This window comes from Poecile atricapillus, chromosome 11 (genome assembly GCF_030490865.1).
Source record: "Poecile atricapillus isolate bPoeAtr1 chromosome 11, bPoeAtr1.hap1, whole genome shotgun sequence".
NCBI classification, from domain to species: domain Eukaryota; kingdom Metazoa; phylum Chordata; class Aves; order Passeriformes; family Paridae; genus Poecile; species Poecile atricapillus.
Genome location: NC_081259.1, coordinates 1,157,642 through 1,180,607, shown reverse-complemented (window position 1 = coordinate 1,180,607; position 22,966 = coordinate 1,157,642). Strand labels below are relative to the sequence as shown.

At 56.3% G+C, this 22,966-nt stretch overlaps 1 protein-coding gene across 4 annotated transcripts; it reads left to right on the top strand.

Annotated features, from left to right (window-relative positions):
• Nucleotides 1-367: 367 nt before the first annotated feature.
• Nucleotides 368-22,512, top strand: CORO2B (coronin 2B). Of its 4 annotated transcripts, XM_058847202.1 has the most exons (14): nt 368-502; nt 7,196-7,276; nt 8,544-8,597; nt 12,341-12,541; nt 16,206-16,322; nt 17,220-17,369; nt 18,047-18,211; nt 18,986-19,102; nt 19,844-19,948; nt 20,187-20,283; nt 20,829-20,941; nt 21,337-21,427; nt 21,512-21,651; nt 22,367-22,512. In XM_058847202.1, the coding sequence occupies exons 3-14, from the start codon at nt 8,550-8,552 to the stop codon at nt 22,496-22,498; spliced, it is 1,476 nt and encodes a 491-aa protein (XP_058703185.1). In that variant the 5' UTR covers nt 368-502; nt 7,196-7,276; nt 8,544-8,549; the 3' UTR covers nt 22,499-22,512. The 4 variants fall into 4 exon arrangements, with proteins under 4 accessions (XP_058703185.1, XP_058703187.1, XP_058703186.1 ...); XM_058847204.1 differs by lacking the exon at nt 8,544-8,597; XM_058847201.1 differs by lacking the exon at nt 7,196-7,276 and having other exon boundaries at nt 484-502.
• Nucleotides 22,513-22,966: the final 454 nt, after the last annotated feature.

The window sequence follows — 22,966 nt, the reverse complement described above, 5'->3', positions numbered from 1 at the left end:
TAAAACGGAACCGGACCGGGGCTCCCGAAGGGTTAAACCGGGACCGGGAGCGGACCGGAGAGTGAAGGGATTAAACCGGGACCGGACCGAGGATGTGGAAAGGTCAAGAGGCGGAACCGGGGCAGTGGAAGGGTTAAAGAGGCGGAACCCCGGCAGTGGAAGGGTTAACACACGGAACCGGGGCACTGGAAGGGTTAAAGAGGCTCCGATCCCGGCACTGGAAGGGTTAAAGAGGCGGCGGAGGCTCCGGGCCCCCCCGGGGGCGGTGCGGGGCTGACATCACGGCCCCGCCGCGCCGAGCAGCGGGCAGCGCTCCCCGCCGGGCAGCGGCCACGGCCCGGCCTCCTCCTCCTCCTCCACATCCTCTTCATCCTCCTCATCCTCCTCCTCATCCTCATCCTCCTCATCCTCACCATCATCCTCATCTTCATCCTCCTCTTCCTCCTCCCCCCGGTTCCCGCCGCCGCCGCCGCCTCCTCCCCGCCGCATGACCGTGACCAAGGTAAGGCGCTGCCCGCGGTGCCCGCCAGGTGCGGCCCCTCCCGGCCCGGTTCGGCTTCTCCTCCCCCCGGCCCGGTTCGGCTTCTCCTGCTCCCGGCCCGGTTCCGCTGCTTCTCCCCCCGGCCCGGTTCCGCTTCTCCGCCTCCCGGACCGGTTCGGCTTCTCCGCCTCCCGGCCCGGTTCCGCTTCTTCTCCTCCCGGCCCGGTTCTGCTTCTCCTCCCCCCGGCCCGGTTCCGCTGCTTCTCCGCCTCCCGGACCGGTTCGGCTTCTCCTCCTCCCGGCCCGGTTCCGCTTCTCTTCCCCCCGGCCCGGTTCTGCTTCTCCGCCTCCCGGCCCGGTTCCGCTTCTTCTCCTCCCGGTCCGGTTCCGCTTCTTCTCCTCCCGGCCCGGTTCCGCTGCTTCTCCTCCCGGCTCGGTTCCGCTTCTTCTCCTCCCGGCCCGGTTCCGCATCTCCTCCCGGCCCGGTTCCGCTGCTTCTCCTCCCGGCCCGGTTGGGCTTGTCGCGGCCCGGTTCGGCTCCTCCCGGCCCGGTTCGGCTTGTCGCGGCCCGGTTCGGGGGATCGGAGCGGAACCGGGCCCCTCCCGGTGCCGCCCCGGGCCCGCAGCGCTGCTGCAGTTTTAACCCTTGGAGGGGGCGGCGGCGCCGGGGGAGCTCCCGCGGGAGGGGGGGCGGAGACGGAACTGCCGGTACCGGGAACGGCCCGAACCGGGAACGGCCCGAACCGGGAATGGTCCTGAACCGGGAATGGTCCGAACCGGGAATGGTCCGATCCGGGAATGGTCCTGAACCGGGAATGGTCCTGAACCGGGGAGCCCGAACCGGGAATGGTCCTGAACCGGGAATGGTCCCGAACCGGGAATGGTCCGAACCGGGAATGGCCCGAACCGGGAATGGTCCTGAACCGGGGAGCCCGAACCGCGCATCCCAAACCGGGCATCCCGAACCGGACATCATCAACCGGGAACGGCCCCGAACCGAGAATGGTCCCAGAACCAGGGATTCCTGAACCGGGAATGGTCCCGAACCGGGAATGGTCCTGAACCGGGAATGGCCCCCGAGCCGCGGTCCCAACCCTCGATCCCAATCCAGGATCCCGGTCCAGGATCCCGGTCCAGGATCCCGCGGGCCCGGCCCCTCGCGGGGGTCGCGCATTCCCGGGATTTCTCCCTGAGCCGCTTTTCCAGCCCTTCCCGAACCTCTGCAGGTGGCCGGGAATGGGCTTGGAAAACCTCGGGAATGGCTCTGGGAGCTCGGGGGGATCCCAAATCCATCCTGGAGCGGCTCCCGGATTCCCGCGGGCGGGGGAGGTTTCGCTTCCTCAGGGATGATCCCGTCCCTTCCCATCCCGGGATCCCCGGGAGCTGATCCCGATCTCCCATTCCCAATCCCTGATCCCGATCTCCCATTCCCAATCCCTGATCCCGCTCTCCCATTCCCAATCCCTGATCCCGATCTCCTATTCCCGATCCCTCTCTCCCATTCCCAATCCCTGATCCCGCTCTCCCATTCCCAATCCCGCTCTCCCATCCCATGGTTCTGCCCCTGGAGCGATCCCGAGCCCCTGGATCCTGCTGGATTTGGTGACCTGGAGCAAAGGGGGAAATTCCAGAGGAGCCGATGGGGAATTTGGGATCACGGATCCAAACTTGGGAATTTGGGGTCAGGGATCCAAACCTGGGCTGATCCCAGACTGGGAATTTGGGATCAGGGATCCAAGGCCGGGCTGATTCCAGGGAATCCTTGGGAAGGCTCCGGAATGACCTCAGTGGGCTCCGGGACCGGGATCGATGATCCCATAAAAGCCCCGGGGCTGGATTGGGAAAGGCTGGAATATCGGGAATGGTGCTGGGGGCTGATCCCTCCCCAAAGCCTGGAATGGGATTTGGGAATGCCCGGGGAAAACAGGGAGAATCCGTGCCGGAATCCCAGGAAATTCCCAGCCCTTCCAGACAGGGATCGATGCCCAGGCCGGAATTTGGGATGTGAATCCACAGTCGGGATCAAAGAACCCCAAATTCCCGGGAATGCGGGGCCGCACTTGGAAGCCAGGCTGGGAATTCGGAGCCTCATTCCCAGGGATTTTATTGGAGTGGGATTTATCCCGGAAAAAAAGGGAAAGCAGCCGCAGCAGGATTGGGAATTCGCTGTTGGATTTTAGGGAAGGGATGAGCCAAGGGAAAGGTTTTCCATGATTTTATCCCAAAATTCCCTGTGCTCCATCCGTGGATTTGCTCTCCTGCGATCCATGAAATCCAAAGGAATTCCAGGAGCAGCCCGACCCCGATTCCGGGGTTTTTCCAGGCCAAACTGGGACGCGGATCCCGGGAATCGCTCCCCGGATATTCCCTGGATTTGGAGAGGGAAGAGACTTTTCCCGGATGTTTTTTTGGCTCTCCGGAATTCCGGGAAAAGCCGCGGCGATCCAAAGGGAACGGTGGGATTTGGGGATGGGAATCGTTCCCACGGCGAGGCAGGAAAAGGGGAGGCGGGGGGGGAGCTCCAGGGAATTCCTGGATCCCGGGACAGGAATTCGGGATTCTCCTCCCACGCAGCAGGAGCCGGAAACCTTGGATAAGCTTTTCCAAAGTTTGTAAATATTCCCGGGAATCCGGGGCCCAAAGGCATCCCAGACTTTTCCTGGGACTTGGGGGGGGAAGGATCTGGAATATTCCCTGGATCCGCCCCCCCCCTCCCTTCCCACGGGAAGGAGCGGCCGGAGCCGCTGGGGGAGTTTGGAATTAAAAATAGGATGGAGCCGAATTCATGGGAATGCTGGGAGAGGCCGAATTCCCTGGAAAAACACCGAGGGGGGTTTTATTCCCGGCTTCCAGGAGATCCCTGGGAATTTGGGATAATTTAATGATATATAATATAAATTTATAAATTTATGATTTTATAATTCCTTGGTCTCGGTGCCTTGGGAAGGGAAAAGCTTCCGGAATTTTGGGAATTTTGGGAGTTCTCAGCCTGGAGAAATCTCCCGGGAAACAGGAGGAGCAGGAAGGGGGCGGGAGCGGGATTGGAGGGAGAAGGGACGGGAATGGGAACGGAATCTTTGGGAATATCCAGGGGGAATTATCCAGTGGGAATATCCAGTGGGAATATCCATGGGGAATATCTACAGGGAATATCCAGGGGGAATATCCATGTGGGAATATCCAGGGGGAATATCCAGAGGGAATATCCACAGGGAATATCCAGGGGGAATTATCCAAAGGGAATATCCAGTGGGAATATCCACAGGGAATATCCACAGGGAATATCCAGGGGGAATATCCATGTGGGAATATCCATGTGGGAATATCCATGTGGGAATATCCAGAGGGAATATCCACAGGGAATATCCATGTGGGAATATCCAGGGGGAATATCCAGGGGGAATATCCAGGGGGAATATCCACAGGGAATATCCAGGGGGAATATCCAGGGGGAATATCCATGGGGAATATCCACAGGGAATATCCACAGGGAATATCCAGAGGGAATATCCACAGGGAATATCCACAGGGAATATCCAGGCGGGAATATCCACAGGGAATATCCACAGGGAATATCCAGGGGGAATATCCAGAGGGAATATCCAGGGGGAATATCCAGGGGGAATATCCACAGGGAATATCCATGTGGGAATATCCAGGGGGAATATCCACAGGGAATATCCATGGGGAATATCCACAGGGAATATCCAGGGGGAATATCCAGGGGGAATATCCACAGGGAATATCCATGTGGGAATATCCAGGGGGAATATCCACAGGGAATATCCATGGGGAATATCCACAGGGAATATCCAGGGGGAATATCCAGGGGGAATATCCAGGGGGAATATCCAGAGGGAATATCCACGTGGGAATATCCATGTGGGAATATCCAGGCGGGAATTCCGCACTCAGGGAGGGGCCGGAGTCTCGGAGCTTGGATCAGCTGCTCCCAATTCCCAGCCATTCCAGAGGCTGCTCCCAAATCCCGAAGGAATCCATGACCGGGATCTCATTTCGGGAAGAGGGATCCGGAATGATCCAGAATTATGGGAATTTTCCCCAAAAAACCCTGCTGAGAGGAGGAGGATCCCAGGATGATCCCACGGCTCCTCTGGATTCGATTGGCAAAATCCTGGAGCCGGGATCCAAAGGAATGGGAATATCCCAAGGGAATGGGAACATCCCAGGGAATGGGAATATCCCAAAAATGGGAACATCCCAAGGAATGGGAACATCCCAAGGGAATGGGATTATCCCAGGGAAATGGAGCCAAACCCAGATTCCAGAGGGAAAATCCCAACTATTCCCTGCCGGGATGAAATGAACGGAAGTTCTCCGTGGCTGGAGGTTGGAGTGCCGGGATATTCCCGCTGGGAATTCTCGGTGTCCTCTGGAAGGGCGGATTCCGTGGCCGATCCATGGATCCATGGAAAAGCCGGATCGATCCGTGGCCGTGCCAGGAGGGAATTGGAGCGCACGGATCGAATTCCCGGGAATGCGGGATGGGGCCTCCTCTGGGGGGCTCCTGAGACGGGATCCTGGGAATTCCCAGTATTCCAGAGGGGCTCCAGGAGAGCTGGATTTGGGATCACGGGACACAGGGAATGGCTCCCGCTGCCGGGGGGAGGGGCTGGATGGGATTTTGGGATTTTGGGAAAGAATTCCCAGCTGGGCTGGAATTCCCAGAGCAGCTGGAGCTGCCCCTGGATCCCTGGAATGTTCAAGGTGAGGCTTGGAGCAGCCTGGGATGGAGCCAGAGAATCCATGGAATGTGGGAGAGTTCGTTATTCCCTAAAATTCCTCTCCTTCCCTTCCCTTCCCCATTTTCCCCCATTTTTTCCCCTTTTTTTTCCCTTTTTTTGCCCTTTTCCCTATTTTTCCCCATTTTTCCCCATTTTTTCCCCATTTTCCCCCCTTTTTTCCCCTTTTCCCCCAATTTTTTCCCTTTTTTGCCCTTTTTCCCATTTTGCCCCATTTTGTCCCATTTTGCCCCATTTTTTCCCTTTTTCCCATTTTTTCCCATTTTTCTCCATTTCCCCCCATTTTTCCACATTTTCCCCAATTTTTTCCCCATTTTTTTACCCTTTTCCCATTTTTTCCCCATTTTCTCCCCATTTTTTTCCCCTTTTCCCACTTTTCCCATTTTTTCCCCATTTTTCACCGTTTTCCCCAATTTTTTCCCCATTTTCCCCCTTCCCTCATCCCCAAATTCTCCACAAAACCTCGGAAAACCCTGGCTGGCTTCCCCAATCCCTGTGGAAATTGGGAACAGGGATCGGGATCCGTTGGAATCCAGGAATGGGAAAATTTCCCGGCTCCAATTAAAATTCCCCTCACCCGAGACGACTCCGGCCCTTTTTAACGAGTTTTAATTAATTGGCATTCCGGGCAATTAATTTGGGATTCAATGGAATGAATTCATTGGGATTCAATGGAATTCATTGGGATTCAGTGGAATTCACCGGGCTCGTTCCCGGGGCCTGGCGGGAATTCCGGGATCCGTAACTCACACCCGCCCGGCCGGGTGTTCCCAACCCCCTTCCCGCTTTTTTTCCATGGAATTCCATCCGACCCTGAATGGTTCCATTCATCCCGGGAGCTCCAGCCCGGATTCCCGGCTCCGGAGTCATTCCCTAAATCCGGCCCCGAGGGGGAAAATTCTCCGGATGGAGGGTGGGGGAGGGGGGAGCGGCTCCGGGGGCCCCCAAATCCCGGGATTCCGGAATTCCCAGAAATCCCGCGCTCCTTTGTTGGCGGTGAACGCTCCCAGGCCGGATCTGAGGCTGGAATGGAGCGGAATTCCCAGGAAAAGTCGCGCCAGGGAAAGGGGAAAAATCGGGATCGATCAATCGGGATCGACTGGGATCAATCGGGATCCCGGGAGATCCGCAGAAATCCGGGAATTCTGGGAATGGCGGCAGCCACGTCCCTGCATCCAAAGCTTTTCCAAGCTCGTCTAAAATCCAAGGAATCTGGGTGGGAGCTGTGGCCGCCCTCCCGACGGATCCGGAATTTTCCAGGATGAGCTCGTCCCGCTCGTTCCGGCTTTTCCCTCCTCTCGGAATTCCCGAAGTCCTGCTCCAGTTGGGAAAGCCTGGAATAGTTTTTCCCCTGGAGGAAATGGAATTCCACGGAGCTCTGCCCCATCCCACTGGGATTCCCACCGGGAATTTGCCCCTCCAGAAGAGCTGCACGAATCCCAAAAAATCCTACCAAAAAATTATGGAAAACGATGGGAAAACGATGGAAAAATCCATTTTTCCAGAAAAAAAAACCCCCAAAAGTTTGGGAAGATCCAGCAAAATTCCCAATGGAAATCCTGGGAAGCTGCCAGGGATGTTTGGGATGGGGCGGGGCCGGGAGCAGGGATCGTCACCATGGAGCTGATTCCTTGGGAATGGGAATGGGAATGGGGATGGGAATGGGAATGGGAATGGGAATGGCCGAAAAGGCTGAGCCTAATTCCCGGAATATCCAAGGAAAACTTGGATGGGGCTTGGAGGAATCTGGGATCGGGAAATGTCCCTGGGCAGGGAATGGGATCCGAGGTCCATTCCAGAATTCCAGGATTCCGGGATTTCCAGGGATGCTGGCGAATCCCAAGCCATTCCCAGATTCCCGCGGATCCCCCGGATCCTTCTCCCGGTTTTCGGTGGTTGGGGATGGATCCCGGCCGGGAATGGGGATCCAAAGGGTTTCCTTCTTTTCCAGGCTCCCGGAGCAGCCGCGGTTCCCTGAGCTCCGGCTCCGTCCCGCGGGATCCGGAGGCTCCGGAGCAGCCGAGCGGGGCAGGTGAGGATCCCCAGGGACCCGGACGGCAAATCCCGGGATTCCGTGCCAGGCTGGGAATGTCCCATCCCGGATTTCTGTCAATCATCCCGAATTTCCATCATCAATTATCCCATCCCAGATTTCCATCCATGATCCCATCCCAAATTCCCAGCAATGATCCCAAATTTCCAGCAATCATCCCATCCCAAATTTCTGTCAATCATCCCAAATTTCCGTCCATGATCCCATCCTAAGTTTCCATCAATGATCCCAAATTTCCAGCAATGATCCCAAATTTCCACCAATTATCCCAAATTTCCATCATCAGTGATTCCATCCCCAATTTCCTTCAATGATCCCAAATTTCCATCAATTATCCCAAATTCCCAGCAATCATCCCATCCCAAATTCCCAGCACTGATCCCAAACTCCCATCATCCGTGATCCCATCCCAGATTTCCCCTCTGGAAGTTGGGAATTCGCTCCCGTGGTTTTTCATCCGGAGTTTTCCATGGATTCCCCCCGGCCCTGGAGCCGTTATCCCGAGGAATCTCGGAAAAGGGAGTGGGAGGAAAACCCGGCTCGCTTCCGGAATTTTTTCCGGAGGTGGAATTTTGGGATTGTTCCCGGCCCGTGGGGGCTGGGAAAGTTTGGATTTCCTCCTCCAGGAGTTTTCCCGGATGGAAAACGATCCAAGCTCTTTGCGCCTTTCCGGGAGAATTCCCGTGGGAATTTGGGAAGCGGCTCCAGGATCCAGGAGGGAAGAGAATTCCCAGGAATTTAAATACAAAAAAATCTCGGAGCTTTTTCCTGGAGCTTCCAGGAAGTGAAAAATCCTTGGAAGGTCAAATTCCAGGGAAATCCCAGAGAATTCCAGGCTGGACAAAGCTCAGCTGGGAAATTCCCGGCTGGAATTTTCCCGTCTCCCACATTCCATGGATTCTGCTCCAAGCCCCATCCCAGCTCACCTTGAACATTCCACGGCTTTTCTGGGAATTCCAGAGAATTCCAGGGAATTCCAGGGAATTCTTCCTACTTCCCACGGGAAGAATTCCTTCCCGCCATCCCATAATCCCACTTTTTGGAATCCCAATCCAAGCTTTTCATGGAATTCCTTCTCCCTCCGGACCTCGGCAGCCGCCTGGGATCCTCCAAAGGAAAAAAAAAAAAAGCGGGAAGAGGGATCAGGAATCGGGAATTCCGTGCCCGGGGATCGGATCCGGGAAGGGCTCCGGGAGTTTTTCCCTGGAATTCCTGGGAAACGAATGGAATTTTTTCCTTTTCCCAGAGCTCCATGCGGGATCTGCACAAGGCCGAGGTGCTCGGGAGCAAACGCGGCCTGGTGAGTGCCCCGAGCCGGGAATTCCACAAAATCCATGGGAATTCCATGGAAAACTCATCCCGGGGCAGCCCAGGGCTCCCCCCCGGGGCCGGATCCGCTCCGGAGATCCCCGGGAATGTTGGGAATTGGCGCCGTTCCCGCCCCTCGTCCTGAATTCCTTTGGGTTTTCCCGCTTGGGATGAAGCGTCGAGGCTGGATCGGGAATTCTGGGAATTGTGGGGAGGATGGATCGGGAATTCCAGGGCCAGGATGGATCAGGAATTCCAGGAATTGTGATGATGTTGGATTGGGAATTCCAGGGCTGGGCTGGATCAGGAATTCCAGGAATTCTGGTGAGGTTGGATCAGGAATTCCAGGGCCAGGAGGGATCAGGAATTCCAGGATTTGTCTGGATTGGGAATGCCAGGAATTGTGGTGAGGTTGGATCAGGAATTCCAGCCCGGGATGGATCGGGAATTCCGATCCTGAGTTTTCCCCTCCCAATGGAAAGAATTCCGGGATTGGGATGGGCCGGTGCCTCCGGAGGGGTTCCCCAGCCTGGATTTCACCTCCGGATCTGGATCCCAACAAACTCTGGGATATCAATCCCAAAATATTCCCTGGAGGATCCGGGATGGCCCCGAATCCCTTCCCAAACCAAATCCTTCGGGATTTAATCCCTGAGGCTCCCAAACCCCTCGATCCCGAGGGAAAATTCCCCGAGGAACCACCGGAAATTTGGGATCACGGCTCTATCCCGGGAAAGTGCCACAGCAGCGAAAATTCCCAGAAAAAAATCCAAACATTCCCAGTTTTCCGCAGGGGGGAATCGCGGGATGTCCCGGGGAGGGATTGGGAAGCTCCGGCTCCTTCCCGGCCGTTCCCGATCCCGGATTTTCCTTGGGAAAAGCCGCTCCCGGCGGTGCCCATCAATGAGCCTTTGATGCTGGAAATGTCAAACTCCGCCATTCCCGAACTTTCCATGGAAAAAAAACTTCCAGGGATGAGCCGGATCCGGAGGGAGGGAGGGAGGGAAAACAAAAATCCCGAAATTCCCACAAAACCCGGCCTCGCTTTTATCCAGGAAATCCCAGAAAGGGAATTTTTGATCCCGGTTCCCTTTCCAGTTTTCCCACCTCGGATTTCCTTTTCCAGAGGATTTTTCCAGAGCAAATCCCTCTTTTTTCCCCCCTCTCCCCCACCGAACCCATTGGAAAACCCTGCGGGAAAATCCCTTGGGAAAAATCCCTTTATTCCCGTTAAAAACACAGAAACTCCGGGAAGGAAATCCATGGAGAAAAACAAAACCCTGGAAAAGAGGGATTTTTCCTGCCAGGAATTCCAGGTGGAGGCAGGACGGGATTTCTCCGCCGCTCGGGGCGGATTTACCGGCGGCTATTTTTAGGATATCCAGGTTTTTTCGGGATTAGGGTCGGAGCCGCGCCGGCTGTTGCGGCCGGAGCTCCTTTCCCGGTTTTTCCCTTTCGCGGTTTTTCCCTCTCCCGAATTTTCCCTTTCCCGGTTTTCCCCTTTTCCTGATTTTCTCCTTTCCCGGTTTTTCCCCTTTCCCGATTTTCCCCTCTCCCGGTTTTTCCCTTTCCTGATTTTCTCCTTTCCCAGTTTTTCCCTCTCCCGGTTATTTCCCTCTCCCGGTTTTTCCCTCTCCCGGTTATTTCCCTCTCCCGTTTTTTCCCTCTCCCCCTCTCCCGGTTTTTCCCTCTCCCGGTTTTCCCTTTTCCCTGTTTTCCCCTCTCCCGAATTTTCCCTCTCCCGGTTTTCCCCTCTCCCGGTTTTAGCCTTTCCCGGTTTTCCCCTCTCCCGGTTTTTCCCTTTCCCGGTTTTCCCCTCTCCTGATTTTCCCCTCTCCTGATTTTCCCCTCTCCCGATTTTCCCCTCTCCCGGTTATTTCCCTCTCCCGGTTTTCCCTTTTCCCTGTTTTCCCCTCTCCCGGTTTTTCCCTCTCCCGGCTTTCCCCTCTCCCGATTTTCCCCTCTCCCGGTTTTCCCTCTCCCGATTTTCCCCTCTCCCAGTTTTCCCCTCTCCCGGTTTTCCCCTTTCCCATTTTCCCCTTTCCCGATTTTCTCCTTTCCCGGTTTTCCCCTCTCCCGGTTTTCCCCTCTCCCGATTTTCCCCTCTCCCGGTTTTCCCTCTCCCGATTTTCCCCTCTCCCGTTTTTCCTCTCCCGGTTTTTCCCCTCTCCCGGTTTTTCCCCTCTCCCGCCGTTTCCAAGGCTCCCGAGGGATGAAAGGATCCTTTGAGATCCCGGGAAGGGCCGGAGCTGCCGGGAGAGCGGGAAAAGATCCAAGAGCGCCTGGGGGCGGCTCCCGGGCCTCTTCCCGATTTTCCAGGCCTTTCCATTCCCAGGGAATCAGGGCAGAGCTGCTGGAATTCTACTCCCGGCTTCTTTTCCCACTTTTCCAGGGGTTGCTGTTCCCAGGGAATCAGGGTAGATCTGAAAGCTTAATCCTGGAATCTTTTCCCGCTTTTCCAGACATTCCTGTTCCCAGAGCCGCTGGAATTTCATTCCTGGGTTCTTTTCCCGCTTTTCCAGGGGTTGCTACTCCCAGGGAATCAGGGCAGAGCTGGGAGTTTATCCTGGAATATTTTCCCGCTTTTTCAGGCATTGCTGCTCCCAGAGCAGCTGGAATTTTACTCCTGGAATCTTTTCCTGCTTTTCCAGGGGTTCCTGTTCCCAGAGAAACAGGGAACAGCTCCTGGAATTTCACTCCCGGGTTCTTTTCCCGCTTTTCCAGGCCTTGATGTTCCCAAGGAATGAGGGCAGAGCCAGGAGTTTAATCCTGGAATATTTTCCTGCTTTTTCAGGCCTTGCTGTTCCCAGAGCCGCTGGAATTTTACCCCCTGGAATCTTTTCCCGTTTTTCCAGGCGTTGCTATTCCCAAGGGCAGAGCCGGGAATTTCCTCCCGGCTCCTTTTCCCCGGGATTGCTGCCGGATCCTTGGGATCCCCTCTGGATCCGTGCGGGAAAACCTCGGGAATCGGAACATTCCCGATGCCCCAATTCCCACCCATCCCTTTCCCAGCGGGAATTCCTTTGGATCCCGGCCGTGTCCCGGCATTCCCGAGCCTTTGGGAGCCTTTCCAGGGTTTTTTGGGAATATTCGTGTTGGGATGGGCCCATCCCGGTGCTTCCGTGTCCCGTTGGGCACCGATGGATTGGGGCTTTGGGAATAACGGGATTCTTGGGAATAACGGGATTTGTTGGGAATGGGATTCTTTGAGAATGAGATTTTTTGGGAATGGGATTCCTTGGGAATGGGACTTCTTGGGAATGGGATTCGTTGGGAATGGGATTTTTTGGGGAATGGGATTTTTGGGAAAAATGGGGTTTTTTGGGAATGGGATTCCTTGGGAAGGGGATTCTTTGGGAATGGGATTTTTGGGAATAATGGGATTCTTTGAGAATGGGTTTTTTTGGGAATAATGGGATTTTTTTGGGAATGGGATTCCTTTGGAATGGAATTTTTTGGGAGTGGGATTATTTGGGAATGGGATTTGTTGGGAATAATGGGATTGTTTTGGGAATGAGATTTCTTGGGAACTGGATTTTTTGGGATATTTCTGGGATTTTTTGGGGAATTCTGAGCCTTCTTTCCGAGCCTTTCGGGATCCACTCCTCCCTCCAGGGAGCGCTTTCAATTCTTCGGGAACGCTCGTGTCGGGATGGTCCCACCCCACGGGAAAAACCCCAGGAATGTGGGGGTGGATTTTTCCCGGGAACGCCGAATTCCCACCTTTTCCCGCAGATGTCATGGCGGCCGCAGTACCGCAGCTCCAAGTTCCGGAATGTTTACGGGAAGGCGGCGAGCCGGGAGCTCTGCTTCGACGGAATTCCCATCACCAAGAACGTCCACGACAATCATTTCTGTGCCGTCAACGCCCGGTTCCTCGCCATCGTCACCGAGAGCGCCGGCGGCGGCTCCTTCCTGGTCATCCCGCTGGAGCAGGTGAGACATTCCCGACCGGAATTCCCAAAAAATTCCCACTGGTTTTCCTTGGGTTCCTTCCTCGCCATCCCACTGGAGCAGGTGAGACATTCCCGATGGGAATTCCCAAAAAATTCCCGCTGGTTTTCCTGGGGTTCTTTCCTCATCATCCCACTGGGGCAGGTGAGAGATTCCTGATGGGAATTCCCAAAAAAAGTGTCCAAATTCCTGTTGGTTTTCCTTGGGTTCCTTCCTCATCATCCCTCTGGAGCAGGTGAGACATTCCCAACTGGAATTCCCAAAAAAAGTGTCAGAATTCCCGCTGGTTTTCCTTGGGTTCCTTCCTCGCCATCCCGCTGGAGCAGGTGAGACATTCCCCATGGGAATTCCCAAAAAATTCCCGCTGGTTTTCCTGGGGTTCTTTTCTCATCATCCCACTGGGGCAAGTGAGACATTCCCGACCGGAATTCCCAAAAAAGTGTCCAAACTCCTCTTGGTTTTCTTTGGGTTCCTCTCTCATCATCCCACTGGAGCAGGTAAGAGATTCCTGATGGGAATTCCCAAAAAAAGTGTCAGAATTCCCGCTGGTTCCTTGGGTTCCTTCCTCGTCATCCCTCTGGAGCAGGTGAGACATTCCTGATGGGAATTCCCAAAAAAAGTGTCAGAATTCCTGTTGGTTTTCCTTGGGTTCCTTCCTCATCAACCCGCTGGGGCAGGTGAGACATTCCCAAACGGAATTCCCAAAGTTTCCAAATTCCTGCTGGTTTTCCTCGGGGTTTCCATGTCATTCTACTGAGACAGGGAGGATTCCCAATGGGAATTCCCAAAAAAGTGTCAGAATTCCTGATGGTTTTCCTGGGGTTCCCTCCTCATCCAGCTGGAGCAGCTGAGATTCCCAATGGGAATTCCCAAAGTATCCAAATCCCCTCTGCTTTTCCGGGAGTTTCCTCGTGGCTCCTGAATTCCCAGCCTGGAGCCATCCCAATCCCATGGATCCCATCCCATGGATCCCATCCCATGGATCCCATCCCATCCCATCCCATCCCATCCCATGGATCCCATGCATCCCATCCCATGGATCCCATCCCATCCCATCCCATCCCATGGATCCCATGGATCCCATCCCATGGATCCCATCCCATCCCATCCCATCCCATCCCATCCCATGGATCCCATCCCATCCCATCCCATCCTCCCACCCTTTCCCATTCCCGCCTTTCCCGGATTCCTCCCCCGTTCCGGAGGCAGCTCCAGATGGAAGGAATTCTAATCAGGAATTCCAATCAGGATTTAATTGCGGAGCACAGCTTGAGCCTCATTAATATTCCCAAAAAAAAAAAAAAACCCGGGAGCTGCGGCTCCATCCCGGCTCCTTCCTCACGGATCCCAGCTGGAATCTCCACCCCCAAATCCCGAGGAACAGCCCCAAATTCCCGGAAAATCCCAACTTTTCTTTATTTTTTTCCTGGCCAAACGGAAGCATCGGGATGCTGGGAAATCCCGGGATATCCAGCGGATCGATCCCGGCTGGAGGAGTTAAAAAATTCCCGGTTTTTTTTTCTCCCCTCCGGAGCCTGATGAGCTCATTAAGGAGAATTTTCCTTGGGAATTGGCGGCTCCCTAATTAATCCGGCTCCGTAATTAGCAGCTAACGAAGGTGACCCGGACACCGCCGAGCCGCTCCCGGGATTTGCCGCCGTATTTTTGGATCTTTTTCCCTGGATTTTGCCCTCTGGAATCTGGGCCGAGCCGTCAGCTCATCCCAAAATCCGCATCCCGGCTTTTCCAGGGGGAGATCCCAGGGATTTGTGGGGTGGGAGTTGGGAGCTTCGTTCCTCCCAAATTCCGGAGCCTCGGGATTGGGAAGGAGCCGGTCCCCAGCACCGGGATAAAAATATCCCGAGGGAGTGGGAGGAGGATCGGGAAGAGCGGGATTGGCTCCATGGGAACGGGAGAACCCCGGAATTCTGGAATGGTTTGGGTTGGAAAAGAGCTCAAAGCTCATCCCAATCCATGGGCGGGACAGGGCGGGATTTGGGATGGGGAAAAGGATGGATTTGGGATAAGGAAAAAGGATGGATTTGGGATGGAGAAAGGCTGGATTTGGGATAGGGAAAAACTGGATTTGGGATGGGGAAAAGGATGGATTTGGGATGGGGAAAACCTGGAATTGGGAGAGAACAGGGCTGGATTTGGGATAAGGGAAAAGCTGGATTTGGGATAGGGAAAGGGTGGATTTGGGATGGGGAAAAACTGGATTTGGGTTAGGGAAAGGCTGGATTTGGGATAGGGAAAGGGTGGATTTGGGATAAGGGAAAAGCTGGATTTGGGATACAGAAAGGATGGATTTGGGATGGGGAAAAGCCGGATTTGGGATAGAGAATTCCCAATTCCAGTCTGGATATGGTTTGGGAATTCCCAAACCTCCTCAGGTTCCTTTCCACGTTTCCTTGGGATTTTCCACCCGGATCCAGAGGCTGCTCCAATCAATCCCTGGGGTTTTCCATGTGGGATTGAAGGATGGAGCGGAACAAAGGGATTTTTCCAAGTTTCTGGAGCTTCCCGGGGCATCCGGAAGCGCTCCCGGGTTGTGTTTCCCAAGGGAAAAGCGCTCAGGGAATTTTGGGATCATTTATCCAAGATTTCCTGCCGGATGAATTTCCAGGAAAACCGGGATTCAGCCCCAGGCAGGGCGGAGCCGCTCTGAGGGTGGGAATTGTGGATCTTTCCCATCCCTCGGATTTGCTGCTGCCGGATCCAATGGAAAATTCATCCCGGATTTTCCACCCCAGAACCGGCCCTGAGCCCTCTGGAATTCCCGGGATTCTCTCCACAGAGCTGGATTTGGATGATCCTGGGGGAATTCTGGGATGGCATTCCCCGATTCCAGAATCCAAAGGGTTCCCATCCCCCATCCCAGCCCTTCCCAGGGACAGAATTCCCAATCCCCACAAATTCACGTTGTTCCCAAATCCTTTTCCCGAAGGATTTTCCCTTTTCCAAGCTCTTCGGCAAAGGGGGAGGGGTGGAGGATTTCCTCCTTCCAGCGTTTTCCATGGAAAAGCTCGGAGCTGCCGGGGCCGTTCCCGCGGGGCCGGAATCTGGGTCACCGAGCTTCCCGCGGATCAGGGATCCAGGGATTAGGGATTCACCTTGGATTAACTCCCGGCTGCCGCCAAGGCCCCGCTGAAAAACCGGAAAAATGCAGCCGGAATCCCGGAATTTTTTAGGGATTTTCCTAAAAACTCCCGGATTTTTTTTTGTTTTTCCTTTCCCTCCTCCGGGTGCCCCGGGATCGGCGCATTCCGTGTCCTTTTCCCACCGAGCGCAGATGATTCCAATCAAAATCCCGGAATTCCTGGGGAAAAGGCGACCCCATTCCCAGAGGGGTCGGGAATCCCTTGGGAATTCTCCGTGAACTGGGAGCGTTTTTCCAGCCCTGATATTCCAGGATTCTGTGAATTCCCAGAGTTCCCGGCCGTCCTTTCCCTGCTCCTAGGCACGGATCAGCCAGGAATACCGGGAATACCGGGAACACCGGGAACACCAGGAACACCGGACAGACCCAAGCCCCGCTCGGCCCATCCCAGCTCCCCTCCCTCCTCCGGCAATTCCCGGGAATCTCCGATTCCTCCTGGAACTCTCCGGGTTTTTCCCGACCTTTTCCCTCCGTTTCCCGTTGCAGACCGGCCGGATCGAGCCCAATTATCCCAAAGTTTGCGGCCACCAGGGAAACGTCCTGGACATCAAATGGAATCCCTTCATTGACAACGTCATCGCCTCCTGCTCCGAGGACACCTCGGTGAGCCGCAATTCCGGGATGCAATTCCCACATCCCTCCCCATTCCTGGTTTTTCTCCTCCCACGGCATTCGGTTTGGGAATGCTGAGGGATGAGATCCCGAATTGTGTCCGGCTCCTGGGCCCATTCCTTATTTATCCTCGATTGGCCCATCTGGCTGATCCCGGAATTCCAGGACAAACCAGGGAACTGGGCCATTCCCAACCCCATTCCAGCTGCGGATCCATCCCAGCTGGATTTTTTCCCAAGGATTCCTTATTTATCCTCGAGGGCCCATTGGAAATGGGGCTGATCCCAGAATTCCTGGACAAACCAGGAATTCAAACGAGGGAATTGGGCCATTCCCAACCCCATTCCAGCTGCGGATCCATCCCAGCTGGATTTCCCCAAGGATTCCTTCTTCACGCACAAGGGCCCATTGGAAATGGGGCTGATCCCAGAATTCCAGGACAAACCAGGGATTCAAGGCTGGGAGTCAAACTGTTCCCAACCCCATTCCAGCTGTGGATCGATCCCAGCTGGATTCCCCCAAGGATTCCTTATTTATCCTTGAGGGCCCACCAGCAGTGGGAGTGATCCCGGAATTCCTGGACAAACCAGAGATTCAAGGCTGGGAGTCAAACTGTTCCCAACCCCATTCCAGCTGTGGATCGATCCCAGCTGGATTTTTTCCCAAGGATTCCTTATTTATCCTTGAGGGCCCATTGGAATGGGGCTGATCCCGGAATTCCTGGACAAACGAGGGAATTGGGCCATTCCCAACCCCATTCCAGCTGCGGATCCATCCCAGCTGGATTCCCCCAAGGATTCCTCCTTCAGCCACCCCCCGCCAGCTGGGCCCATCCCGGAATCCCTGGAATCTTTTCCTTTGGGAATTGGCTGCGGGGCGCGGTTGCAGGTGCGGATCTGGGAGATTCCGGAGGGGGGATTGAAGCGGAACATGACGGAGGCGGCGCTGGAGCTGTTCGGGCACAGCCGGCGCGTGGGGCTCGTGGAGTGGCACCCGACCACCAACAACATCCTGCTCAGCGCCGGATACGACTACAAGGTGGGAATTCCCGGGAATGCCGAGCCCGTCCCGGGATTTGGATGGAGGGGGAGAGCTGGAATGGGGAGGGGCGGGAGGAGATGGGAACGGCGCCGCGTTCCAGGATTGCTGTGGGGCAGGGAGAGGTTCCATGGGAAACTGAGGGATTCCATGGGAAAGGGAGAGATTCCATGGGAAACTGAGGGATTCCATGGGAAAGGGAGAGATTCCATGGGAAACTGAGGGATTCCATGGGAAAGGGAGAGATTCCATGGGAAAGGGAGAGATTCCATGGGAAACTGAGGGATTCCATGGGAAACTGAGAGATTCCATGGGAAAGGGAGAGATTCCATGGGAAAGGGAGAGATTCCATGGGAAAGGGAGAGATTCCATGGGAAACTGAGGGATTCCATGGGAAACTGAGAGATTCCATGGGAAAGGGAGAGATTCCATAGATCAGGAACAGCTTCCAAAAAACCTGGAACAGCTTCCATAGAACAGGAACAGCTCCCACCATTCCCAGTGCCATTCCCAGCAGCATTCCCAGTGCCATTCCCAGTGCCATTCCTGGTGCCATTCCCATCATTCCCGGTGCCATTCCCACCATTCCTGGTGCCATTCCCAGCACCATTCCCAGCACCATTCCCAGCACCATTCCCAGCACCATTCCCACCATTCCCGGTGCCATTCTCCGGCAGGTGCTGATCTGGAACCTGGAGCTGGGCGAGCCGGTGAAGATGCTGGATTGCCACTCGGACGTGATCCTGTGCATGTCCTTCAACAGCGACGGGAGCCTCCTGGCCACCGCCTGCAAGGACCGGCGGCTGCGCGTCCTGGAGCCGCGCTCCGGGAAGGTTCTGCAGGTGCGACCGAGCCCCGGGAGAATCCCATGGGATGGGGCGGGAATGGAGCCCCTGGATGGGCTCCCGTTGGGATTCGGTGCCCGATGCTGGAGGTGGTGGGAAGGGGTTGGTGGGAAAGGGAGGAGTTGGGGGGTTTGGTTCAGGAGCGGCTTCCAAAAACCGGGAGCGGCTCACGAAAAATGGGAACCGCTCCTGAAAACCGGGAACGGCTCCCGAAAACATGGAGCAGCTCCGAAAACCCGGAACGGCTCCTGAGAACCGGGAGCGGCTGCCGAAAACCGGGAGCGGCTCCCGAAAACCGGGAACGGCTCTTGAGAACCGGGAGCGGCTGCCGAAAACCGGGAGCGGCTCCTGAGAACGGGGAACGGCTCCCGAAAAGCGAGAGCAGCTGCCGAAAACCGGGAACGGCTCCTGAAAACCGGGAACGGCTCCCGAAAAGCGGGAGCGGCTCCCACCATTCCCAAGAGCAGCTCCCAAAAACCAGGAGCAGCTCCGAAAACTGGGAACGGCTCCTGAGAACAGGGAACGGCTGCCGAAAACCAGGAGCAGCTCCCAAAAACCAGGAGCGGCTCCCAAAAACCAGGAGCGGCTCCCGAGAACCGGGAGTCGGGAGTCGGGCAGAGGGTTCTCCCTGACCCTCGGGAAAATGGGAATTTTGGCTGATCCAGGGGCGGGTTCTGGGATTTCCCCGGGACGGGAGCGGGAGAGCAGGGCCAGGGTTTTCCTGGGATGGGAATTCCCAAGGGAATTCCAGAGCCCGATCCCGGCCCGCAGGAGGCGACCTGCAAAAATCACCGCGTCAACCGCGTGGTTTTCCTGGGAAACACCAAACGGCTCCTGACCACGGGAGTGTCCCGCTGGAACACCCGGCAGATCGCGCTCTGGGACCAGGTCAGTGCCGCGGGAATTCCTGATCCATTCCCAATGGAATTCCTGCTCCCATCCCGCTGGAATTCCTGCTCCCATCCCGCTGGAATTCCTGCTCCATTCCTGCTGCAATTCCTGCTCCGTTCTCGCTGCAATTCCTGCTCCATCCCTGCCGGAATTCCTGCTCCATTCCGGGCAGGATCCCTGCTCAATCTCTGCTGGAATTCCTGCTCCCATCCCTGCTGGAATTCCTGCTCCATCCCGCTGGAATTCCTGCTCCCATCCCTGCTGGTATTCCTGCTCCATTCCTGCTGGAATTCCTGCTCCATCCCGCTGGAATTCCTGATCCATCCCTGCCGGAATTCCTGATCCATTCCCACTGGAATTCCCGCTCCATCCCGGGCAGGATCCCTGCTGCATTCCCACTGCAATTCCTGCTCCATCCCCGCCGGGATCCCGCTCCATCCCCGCCGGAATTCCCGCTCCATCCCCGCCGGAATTCCTGCTCCATCCCCGCCGGAATTCCTGCTCCATCCCCGCCGGAATTCCTGCTCCATCCCCGCCGGAATTCCTGCTCCATCCCCGCCGGAATTCCCGCTCCATCCCCGCCGGGATCCCGCTCCATCCCCGCCGGAATTCCTGCTCCATTCCCCGCCGGAATTCCTGCTCCATCCCTGCCGGAATTCCTGCTCCATCCCCGCCGGGATCCCGCTCCGTCCCCGCCGGGATCCCGCGGCGAGCTGCGGGATTTTCCCGTTTTTCCAGGAGGATTTATCCATGCCCCTGACGGAGGAGGAGATCGATGGACTCTCGGGGCTCCTCTTCCCCTTCTACGACGCCGACACCCACATGCTCTACCTGGCCGGGAAGGTACCGGGACACGGCAGAATTCCCAAAAAATCCCCCGGGAATTCGGATCCAGGGATATCCCCGCCATGGGAACACATTCCATCACCCCCGCCCAAGCCAGGGCATCCCCGGGATCCAGGGGCAGCTCCGGGAATTCCATCCCCACCCTCCCCCCAGGGAACAATTCCCAATATCCATCCCTTGGAAATGCTCCTAATCCCGGAGTTTTTTCCCACTTTTTCCATTCCCGTTTTTCCAGGGGGATGGGAATATCCGCTACTACGAGATCGGCTCGGAGAAGCCGTACCTGAGTTACCTGATGGAATTCCGCTCGCCGGCTCCGCAGAAAGGGCTCGGTGAGGGCGGAATTCCCGCGGGATGGGGAAGGAGACGGAGCAGCACCGGGAAAAGGGATTGGATCGGGTTTGGGTTGGGATTTTCCATGCGGGAATTCCAGGGAGGGCTGATCCCGGTGTCTCTCAGGGATTTTCCATGTGGGAATTGTGTGGATGTGTGATGCCGATGCTCTCAGGGATTTTCCATGCGGGAATTCTGGGGCTGATCCCGGTGCTCTCAGGGATTTTCCATGCGGGAATTCCGGGGCCGATCTTGATGTTCTCAGGGATTTTCCATGTGGGAATTCCGGGGCCGATCCCAGTGTCTTGCAGGGATTTTCCATGTGGGAATTCCGGGGTTGATCCCGATGCTCTCAGGGATTTTCCATGCGGGAATTCTGGGGCCGATCCCGGTGCTCTCAGATTGGGATTTTCCAAGCTGGAATTCCAGGGCCAATCCCGCTGTCTCTCAGGGATTTTCCATGCGGGAATTCCGGGGTTGATCCCGATGCTCTCAGGGATTTTCCATGTGGGAATTCCGGTCTGATCCCGCTGTCTCTCCGCAGGGGTGATGCCGAAGCACGGTCTGGACGTCTCGGCCTGTGAAGTTTTCCGTTTCTACAAACTCATCACGCTCAAGGGTCTCATCGAGCCCATCTCCATGATTGTCCCCCGGCGGGTGAGCCCCGGGATCCGGGAATCTCCCGCATCCCGAACTTCCCATCCCGGCTCCGGAGCCTCTGGCTCATCCCGGCTCCGTCCCCGGATCCCACCGTCCGTCCTCATCCCGGGGAATTTCCCCCGCGGTTTATCGGGAACGCTTTTGGGGAATGTTTCTCCCAGGGTTGGGTCTCGCCTGAGGATTTTTGGGAATTTCTCTCTTGGATCGGGGTTTTCTGGGAAGCAAATCCGGCTGGGGATGGGAACACCATCCCAGGTTCTCAGCGCTTCCCAGATTTCCTCCCCGCGCCCAGAGATTCCCGATTTTCCGGGTGTTTATTCCCTCGGTAGGGGGAGGGGAGCGGATTCCCAGATCCGTTCCCAGATCCCAGCGCTGTTTTCCCGTTTTCCCAGTCGGACACGTACCAGGAGGACATTTATCCCATGACTCCGGGCACGGAGCCCGCCCTGACCCCGGACGAGTGGCTCAGCGGGGTCAACCGAGGTAAAGCCGCCGGGGGAGGATCCCAGAAATCTCCGGGATGCGGGAAAAGGGCTCCGGGGTGGTGATCCAGGGGTTTTCCCGCAGATCCCATCCTGGTGTCGCTGAAGGAGGGATACAAGAGGAATTCCAAGGTGGTGTTCAAGGCGCCGGTGAGGGAGAAGAGGAGCGTGGTGGTCAACGGGATCGACCTCCTGGAGAACGTCCCGCCCCGCACGGAGAACGAGGTGGGGCAGCCCCGGAGCGGGAATGGGAAAATGGGGATGGGAAAATGGGAAAATGGGAAAATGGGAATGGGAAAATGGGAAAATGGGGATGGGAAAATGGGAATGGGAATGGGAAAATGGGAAAATGGGAATGGGGATGGGAAAATGGGAATGGGAATGGGAATGGGGATGGGATGGGATGGGATGGGATGGGATGGGATGGGATGGGATGGGATGGGATGGGATGGGATGGGATGGAAATGGACATGGAAAGGCACCGCGCTGCCGGTCTCCATTCCAATGGAGGCGAGACTGTGGGATCCACCAGGGCTGGGATCCCGGGATCCATCCCATGATCCTTTCCCATGGTGGGATCCCGGATCCATCCCAGGACCCTTTCCCATTGTGGGATCCCGGATCCATCCCAGGACCCTTTCCCATGGCGGACACCTTTTCCAGGGACACTTCCCACCGTTCCAGGCGGCTCCAGCTGGACCTTGGACATTCCAGGGATCCAGGGGCAGCCGCAGCTTCCCTGGGAATTCCATCCCAGCTCCTCCCCACCCTCCCAGCTGGGAATTCCTTCCCAAAATCCCACAGAAATCTCCCATCCTTCAGTTCAAACCCATCCCTCATCCCCAAATATTTTGTCCCATTCCCAACACGGAGCCGGCAAAACCCTGGGATGAGCCGATCCCAGCGGCTCCATCCCATCATCTCCATCCTGCTTTTCCAGCTGCTCCGGATGTTCTTCCGGCAGCAGGACGAGATCCGGCGCCTGAAGGACGAGCTCTCCCAGAAGGACGTTCGGATCCGGCAGCTCCAGCTGGAATTAAAGAACTTCCGGAACAGCCCCAAGAACAATTGAGCCCATCCAGGGCCCTTTTCTAAAGCCATTCCCAAGTTTCTACTCCTGAATTCCCTGGATTTGCTCACCCGCGGCGCAATTCCGGAATCTGCGGCTGCCGAGAGCCTGGAATCGCGTCCCGCGCGTCTCGTCCGGCACTAATCCCGCTCTAACCCGATTCCTGGGAATGCCCGGAGGCTCCGGGTCCTGTTGGATGTCGGGATGAGCCCGGGTGGATTCCCGGGAAAAGGCGGAAATTCCCCGCTCTTCCTTTCTTCTCCTATGCAAAAACGCCACGGCGGGAACGGAACTGGAAAAGGGGCGGGAAGAGGGAAGGGCTGGATGGGCCAAGGGGATTCCGGGCGGGAATCCGGGATCCTTCCCGGGCTGGGAGTTTGGGATCCTTCCCGTGATCCTTGCCCATGGTGGGAGCCTGGGATCCTTCCCATGGCAGGAGGAGGGGATCCTTCCCGAGGTGGGAATCTGGGA

Excerpts from the sequence above, each read along its gene's own strand:
- CORO2B (XM_058847201.1), top strand. Across the intron at positions 20,284-20,828 it reads GGCTCCGCAGAAAGGGCTCG|GGGTGATGCCGAAGCACGGT; the intron begins GTGAGGGCGGAA and ends GTCTCTCCGCAG. Across the intron at positions 21,652-22,366 it reads CGCCCCGCACGGAGAACGAG|CTGCTCCGGATGTTCTTCCG; the intron begins GTGGGGCAGCCC and ends CTGCTTTTCCAG.